This window comes from Penaeus vannamei, chromosome 33, assembly GCF_042767895.1.
Source record: "Penaeus vannamei isolate JL-2024 chromosome 33, ASM4276789v1, whole genome shotgun sequence".
NCBI lineage: Eukaryota > Metazoa > Arthropoda > Malacostraca > Decapoda > Penaeidae > Penaeus > Penaeus vannamei.
The window spans coordinates 10,740,288-10,747,787 of NC_091581.1; the positions used below are offsets into that span (position 1 = coordinate 10,740,288).

The window sequence follows — 7,500 nt, forward strand, 5'->3', positions numbered from 1 at the left end:
TCCGAATTGCTCGGTCGCTCCAGGCTGCACCAGAAAAAGGCCTCAGGGGTTTCCACAACAACGACTGTGTATTGCTGTACCTTTACAAGAATATCACCTTCAATTTTTACACAAATGAAACTCTGGAGTAAGTGAAAGCTTGAATTTGAATTTGTCATTTAACTGACTGTATTAAATGGTCAGACAATAAGCAATCCTCTTGTCTGGTCATTATAGACAGAGATATTGACATAGAGTTAATTGTAATAATAACCCTCATCATTTCAGTAATTCATATACTATATCCGAGTCTGAGTGGTTGGGCAACGACACTGGAGAATGTCGTCCAGAAGCAGCAAAACTTTTGATGAAGTACAACACTGCTGAGTATGGAAAGTTCCAGATCCAGTGAGTATGGTCAAATATCCGTGCTTTTTGGTTTTCATTTTGAAAATTTGATTATTTTGCATGTGTGTGGCTGTGTGTGTGCTTGTGTGTGGGTGTGGGTGCTTGTGGGTGGCTGTGAGTACTCATGTATGGCAGTGTGTGCTTGTGTGTGGCTGTGTGTGACAGTGTGTGCTTATGTGTGGCTGTGTGTGCGTGTATATGGTTGTGTGTGCTTGTATATGGTTGTGTGTGCTTGTATATGGCTTTGTGCGCTTGTTTGTGGGTGCTTGTGTTTGGCTGTGTGTGACAGTGTGTGCTTGCATATGGCTGTGTGTACTTATGTATGGCTGTGTGCACTTGTGTGTGGTTGCTTGTGTGTGGCTCATGTATGGTTGTGTGCACTTGTGTGTGGCTCATGTATGGCAGTGTGTACTTATGTGGGGCTGTATGTACTTGTGTTTGGCTGTGTGTGACAGTGTGTGCTTATTTGTGGCTATATGAGTTTGTGTATGGCTGTGTGTGCTTGCTTGTGGTTTGTGTATGGCTGTGGGGTAGTGTGCTTGTGCACAGCTCTGTGTGTGTGTGGGGGGGGGGGGTATGGGTATGATTGTGGGTGTAGGTGTAGGTGTAGGTGTCAGTGTCAATGTCAGTGTATGGCTGTGTGTATGTGTGTGTAGGGGTGTAGGTGTAAATGTATGGCTATGTGTGTGTGTGTGTGTGTGTGTGTGTAAGTGTGTAAGTGTATAGCTCTGTGTGTGTGTGTGAGTGTGAGAGTGAGAGTAAGTATGTGAGTGAGAGTGAGAGTAAGTATGTGAGTGAGAGTGAGAGTAAGTATGTGAGTGAGAGTGAGAGTAAGTATGTGAGTGAGAGTGAGAGTAAGTATGTGAGTGAGAGTGAGAGTAAGTATGTGAGTGAGAGCGAGTGAGTGTGAGTGTAAGTGAGTGTAAGTGAGTGTAAATGTGTGTGAGTGAGTGTAAGTGTGTGTGAGTGAATGTAAGTGTGTGTGAGTGAGTGTAAGTGAGTGCGAGTGAGCGTAAGTGAGTGCGAGTGAGCGTAAGTGAGTGCGAGTGAGCGTAAGTAAGTGAGAGTGAGCGTAAGTGAGTGAGAGTGAGCGTAAGTGAGTGAGAGTGAGCGTAAGTGAGTGAGAGTGAGCGTAAGTGAGTGAGAGTGAGCGTAAGTGAGTGAGAGTGAGCGTGAGTGAGGGAGAGTGAGCGTAAGTGAGGGAGAGTGAGCGTAAGTGAGGGAGAGTGAGCGTGAGTGAGGGAGAGTGAGCGTGAGTGAGGGAGAGTGAGCGTGAGTGAGGGAGAGTGAGCGTGAGTGAGGGAGAGTGAGCGTGAGTGAGGGAGAGTGAGCGTGAGTGAGTGAGAGTGAGCGTGAGTGAGTGAGAGTGAGCGTGAGTGAGTGAGAGTGAGCGTGAGTGAGTGAGAGTGAGCGTGAGTGAGTGAGAGTGAGCGTGAGTGAGTGAGAGTGAGCGTGAGTGAGTGAGAGTGAGCGTGAGTGAGTGAGAGTGAGCGTGAGTGAGTGAGAGTGAGCGTGAGTGAGTGAGAGTGAGCGTGAGTGAGTGAGAGTGAGCGTGAGTGAGTGAGAGTGAGCGTGCGTGAGTGAGTGAGAGTGAGCGTGAGTGAGTGAGAGTGAGCGTGAGTGAGTGAGAGTGAGCGTGAGTGAGTGAGAGTGAGCGTGAGTGAGTGAGAGTGAGCGTGAGTGAGTGAGAGTGAGCGTGAGTGAGTGAGAGTGAGCGTGAGTGAGTGAGAGTGAGCGTGAGTGAGTGAGAGTGAGCGTGAGTGAGTGAGAGTGAGCGTGAGTGAGTGAGAGTGAGCGTGAGTGAGTGAGAGTGAGCGTGAGTGAGTGAGAGTGAGCGTGAGTGAGTGAGAGTGAGCGTGAGTGAGTGAGAGTGAGCGTGAGTGAGTGAGAGTGAGCGTGAGTGAGTGAGAGTGAGCGTGAGTGAGTGAGAGTGAGCGTGAGTGAGTGAGAGTGAGCGTGAGTGAGTGAGAGTGAGCGTGAGTGAGTGAGAGTGAGCGTGAGTGAGTGAGAGTGAGCGTGAGTGAGTGAGAGTGAGCGAGTGAATGAGTGAGTGAGAGTGAGCGTGCGTGAGTGAGTGAGAGTGAGCGTGCGTGAGTGAGTGAGAGTGAGCGTGAGTGAGTGAGAGTGAGCGTGAGTGAGTGAGAGTGAGCGTGAGTGAGTGAGAGTGAGCGTGAGTGAGTGAGAGTGAGCGTGAGTGAGTGAGAGTGAGCGTGAGTGAGTGAGAGTGAGCGTGAGTGAGTGAGAGTGAGCGTGAGTGAGTGAGAGTGAGCGTGAGTGAGTGAGAGTGAGCGTGAGTGAGTGAGAGTGAGCGTGAGTGAGTGAGAGTGAGCGTGAGTGAGTGAGAGTGAGCGTGAGTGAGTGAGAGTGAGCGTGAGTGAGTGAGAGTGAGCGTGAGTGAGTGAGAGTGAGCGTGAGTGAGTGAGAGTGAGCGTGAGTGAGTGAGAGTGAGCGTGAGTGAGTGAGAGTGAGCGTGAGTGAGTGAGAGTGAGCGTGAGTGAGTGAGTGAGAGTGAGCGTGCGTGAGTGAGTGAGAGTGAGCGTGCGTGAGTGAGTGAGAGTGAGCGTGCGTGAGTGAGTGAGAGTGAGCGTGCGTGAGTGAGTGAGAGTGAGCGTGCGTGAGTGAGGGAGAGTGAGCGTGAGTGAGGGAGAGTGAGCGTGAGTGAGTGAGAGTGAGCGTGAGTGAGTGAGAGTGAGCGTGAGTGAGTGAGAGTGAGCGTGAGTGAGTGAGAGTGAGCGTGAGTGAGTGAGAGTGAGCGTGCGTGAGTGAGTGAGAGTGAGCGTGCGTGAGTGAGTGAGAGTGAGCGTGCGTGAGTGAGTGAGAGTGAGCGTGCGTGAGTGAGTGAGAGTGAGCGTGCGTGAGTGAGTGAGAGTGAGCGTGCGTGAGTGAGTGAGAGTGAGCGTGCGTGAGTGAGTGAGAGTGAGCGTGCGTGAGTGAGTGAGAGTGAGCGTGCGTGAGTGAGTGAGAGTGAGCGTGCGTGAGTGAGTGAGAGTGAGCGTGCGTGAGTGAGTGAGAGTGAGCGTGCGTGAGTGAGTGAGAGTGAGCGTGCGTGAGTGAGTGAGAGTGAGCGTGCGTGAGTGAGTGAGAGTGAGCGTGCGTGAGTGAGTGAGAGTGAGCGTGCGTGAGTGAGTGAGAGTGAGCGTGCGTGAGTGAGTGAGAGTGAGCGTGCGTGAGTGAGTGAGAGTGAGCGTGAGTGAGTGAGAGTGAGCGAGAGTGAGCGAGAGTGAGCGTGAGTGAGCGAGAGTGAGCGTGAGTGAGTGAGAGTGAGCGTGAGTGAGTGAGAGTGAGCGTGAGTGAGTGAGAGTGAGCGTGAGTGAGTGAGAGTGAGCGTGAGTGAGTGAGAGTGAGCGTGAGTGAGTGAGAGTGAGCGTGAGTGAGTGAGAGTGAGCGTGAGTGAGTGAGAGTGAGCGTGAGTGAGTGAGAGTGAGCGTGAGTGAGTGAGAGTGAGCGTGAGTGAGTGAGAGTGAGCGTGAGTGAGTGAGAGTGAGCGTGAGTGAGTGAGAGTGAGCGTGAGTGAGTGAGAGTGAGCGTGAGTGAGTGAGAGTGAGCGTGAGTGAGTGAGAGTGAGCGTGAGTGAGTGAGAGTGAGCGTGAGTGAGTGAGAGTGAGCGTGAGTGAGTGAGAGTGAGCGTGAGTGAGTGAGAGTGAGCGTGAGTGAGTGAGAGTGAGCGTGAGTGAGTGAGAGTGAGCGTGAGTGAGTGAGAGTGAGCGTGAGTGAGTGAGAGTGAGCGTGAGTGAGTGAGAGTGAGCGTGAGTGAGTGAGAGTGAGCGTGAGTGAGTGAGAGTGAGCGTGAGTGAGTGAGAGTGAGCGTGAGTGAGTGAGAGTGAGCGTGAGTGAGTGAGAGTGAGCGTGAGTGAGTGAGAGTGAGCGTGAGTGAGTGAGAGTGAGCGTGAGTGAGTGAGAGTGAGCGTGAGTGAGTGAGAGTGAGCGTGAGTGAGTGAGAGTGAGCGTGAGTGAGTGAGAGTGAGCGTGAGTGAGTGAGAGTGAGCGTGAGTGAGTGAGAGTGAGCGTGAGTGAGTGAGAGTGAGCGTGAGTGAGTGAGAGTGAGCGTGAGTGAGTGAGAGTGAGCGTGAGTGAGTGAGAGTGAGCGTGAGTGAGTGAGAGTGAGCGTGAGTGAGTGAGAGTGAGCGTGAGTGAGTGAGAGTGAGCGTGAGTGAGTGAGAGTGAGCGTGAGTGAGTGAGAGTGAGCGTGAGTGAGTGAGAGTGAGCGTGAGTGAGTGAGTGAGAGTGAGCGTGCGTGAGTGAGTGAGAGTGAGCGTGAGTGAGTGAGAGTGAGCGTGAGTGAGTGAGAGTGAGCGTGAGTGAGTGAGAGTGAGCGTGAGGGAGTGAGAGTGAGCGTGAGTGAGTGAGAGTGAGCGTGCGTGAGTGAGTGAGAGTGAGCGTGCGTGAGTGAGTGAGAGTGAGCGTGCGTGAGTGAGTGAGAGTGAGCGTGCGTGAGTGAGTGGGAGTGAGCGTGCGTGAGTGAGTGAGAGTGAGCGTGCGTGAGTGAGTGAGAGTGAGCGTGCGTGAGTGAGTGAGAGTGAGCGTGAGTGAGTGAGAGTGAGTGAGAGTGAGCGTGAGTGAGTGAGAGTGAGCGTGAGTGAGTGAGAGTGAGCGTGAGTGAGTGAGAGTGAGCGTGAGTGAGTGAGAGTGAGCGTGAGTGAGTGAGAGTGAGCGTGAGTGAGTGCGAGTGAGCGTGAGTGAGTGCGAGTGAGCGTGAGTGAGTGCGAGTGAGCGTGAGTGAGTGCGAGTGAGCGTGAGTGAGCGTGAGTGAGTGCGAGTGAGCGTGAGTGAGCGTGAGTGAGTGCGAGTGAGCGTGAGTGAGTGCGAGTGAGCGTGAGTGAGTGCGAGTGAGCGTGAGTGAGTGCGAGTGAGCGTGAGTGAGTGCGAGTGAGCGTGAGTGAGTGAGAGTGAGCGTAAGTGAGTGAGAGTGAGCGTAAGTGAGTGAGAGTGAGAGTGTAAGTGAGTGAGAGTGTAAGTGAGTGAGAGTGAGAGTGTAAGTGAGTGAGAGTGAGAGTGTAAGTGAGTGAGAGTGAGAGTGTAAGTGAGAGTGTAAGTGTAAGTGAGAGTGTAAGTGTAAGTGAGAGTGTAAGTGTAAGTGAGAGTGTAAGTGTAAGTGTAAGTGAGAGTGAGAGTGTAAGTGTAAGTGAGAGTGTAAGTGAGAGTGTAAGTGTAAGTGTAAGTGAGAGTGTAAGTGAGAGTGTAAGTGAGAGTGTAAGTGTGAGAGTGTAAGTGTAAGTGAGAGTGTAAGTGTAAGTGTAAGTGTAAGTGAGAGTGTAAGTGTAAGTGAGAGTGTAAGTGTAAGTGAGAGTGTAAGTGTAAGTGAGAGTGTAAGTGTAAGTGTAAGTGAGAGTGTAAGTGTAAGTGTAAGTGTAAGTGAGAGTGAGAGTGTAAGTGAGAGTGTAAGTGAGAGTGTAAGTGTAAGTGAGAGTGTAAGTGTAAGTGAGAGTGTAAGTGAGAGTGTAAGTGAGAGTGTAAGTGAGAGTGTAAGTGTAAGTGTAAGTGAGAGTGTAAGTGTAAGTGTAAGTGAGAGTGTAAGTGTAAGTGAGAGTGTAAGTGTAAGTGAGAGTGCAAGTGTAAGTGAGAGTGTAAGTGTAAGTGAGAGTGCAAGTGTAAGTGAGAGTGTAAGTGAGAGTGTAAGTGAGAGTGTAAGTGAGAGTGTAAGTGAGAGTGTAAGTGTAAGTGTAAGTGAGAGTGTAAGTGAGAGTGTAAGTGAGAGTGTAAGTGAGAGTGTAAGTGTAAGTGAGAGTGTAAGTGTAAGTGTAAGTGAGAGTGTAAGTGTAAGTGTAAGTGAGAGTGTAAGTGTAAGTGTAAGTGTAAGTGAGAGTGTAAGTGTAAGTGAGAGTGTAAGTGTAAGTGAGAGTGTAAGTGTAAGTGTAAGTGAGAGTGTAAGTGTAAGTGTAAGTGAGAGTGTAAGTGTAAGTGTAAGTGAGAGTGTAAGTGTAAGTGTAAGTGAGAGTGTAAGTGTAAGTGTAAGTGAGAGTGTAAGTGTAAGTGAGAGTGTAAGTGTAAGTGTAAGTGTAAGTGTAAGTGAGAGTGTAAGTGTAAGTGAGAGTGTAAGTGTAAGTGTAAGTGAGAGTGTAAGTGTAAGTGTAAGTGAGAGTGTAAGTGTAAGTGTAAGTGAGAGTGTAAGTGTAAGTGAGAGTGTAAGTGTAAGTGTAAGTGAGAGTGTAAGTGTAAGTGTAAGTGAGAGTGTAAGTGTAAGTGTAAGTGTAAGTGAGAGTGTAAGTGTAAGTGTAAGTGTAAGTGTAAGTGTAAGTGAGAGTGTAAGTGTAAGTGTAAGTGAGAGTGTAAGTGTAAGTGTAAGTGAGAGTGTAAGTGTAAGTGAGAGTGTAAGTGTAAGTGAGAGTGTAAGTGTAAGTGAGAGTGTAAGTGTAAGTGTAAGTGAGAGTGTAAGTGTAAGTGTAAGTGAGAGTGTAAGTGTAAGTGAGAGTGTAAGTGTAAGTGAGAGTGTAAGTGTAAGTGAGAGTGTAAGTGTAAGTGAGAGTGTAAGTGTAAGTGTAAGTGTAAGTGAGAGTGTAAGTGTACGTGAGAGTGTAAGTGTAAGTGTAAGTGAGAGTGTAAGTGTAAGTGAGAGTGTAAGTGTAAGTGAGAGTGTAAGTGTAAGTGAGAGTGTAAGTGTAAGTGAGAGTGTAAGTGTAAGTGAGAGTGTAAGTGTAAGTGAGAGTGTAAGTGTAAGTGAGAGTGTAAGTGTAAGTGAGAGTGTAAGTGTAAGTGTAAGTGTAAGTGAGAGTGTAAGTGTAAGTGTAAGTGAGAGTGTAAGTGTAAGTGAGAGTGTAAGTGTAAGTGTAAGTGAGAGTGTAAGTGTAAGTGTAAGTGAGAGTGTAAGTGTAAGTGAGAGTGTAAGTGTAAGTGAGAGTGTAAGTGTAAGTGAGAGTGTAAGTGTAAGTGTAAGTGTAAGTGAGAGTGTAAGTGTAAGTGAGAGTGTAAGTGTAAGTGAGAGTGTAAGTGTAAGTGAGAGTGTAAGTGTAAGTGAGAGTGTAAGTGTAAGTGTAAGTGTAAGTGAGAGTGTAAGTGTAAGTGTAAGTGAGAGTGTAAGTGTAAGTGTAAGTGAGAGTGTAAGTGTAAGTGTAAGTGAGAGTGTAAGTGTAAGTGTAAGTGAGAGTGTAAGTGTAAGTGAGAGTGTAAGTGTAAGTG

The 7,500-nt window shown here is 48.8% G+C and overlaps 1 protein-coding gene across 1 annotated transcript in view; it reads left to right on the top strand.

Annotated features, from left to right (window-relative positions):
- LOC113820067 (V-type proton ATPase subunit S1) overlaps nucleotides 1-7,500 on the top strand; it is a 23,691-nt gene that overhangs the window by 7,538 nt on the left and 8,653 nt on the right. The window contains exons 6-7 of the mRNA XM_070145366.1: nucleotides 1-127; nucleotides 268-387. The exon at nucleotides 1-127 is cut by the window's left edge and continues 28 nt beyond it. Of these exons, the coding sequence (XP_070001467.1) occupies nucleotides 1-127; nucleotides 268-387 (247 nt within the window). The remainder of the gene's footprint in view (nucleotides 128-267; nucleotides 388-7,500) is intronic.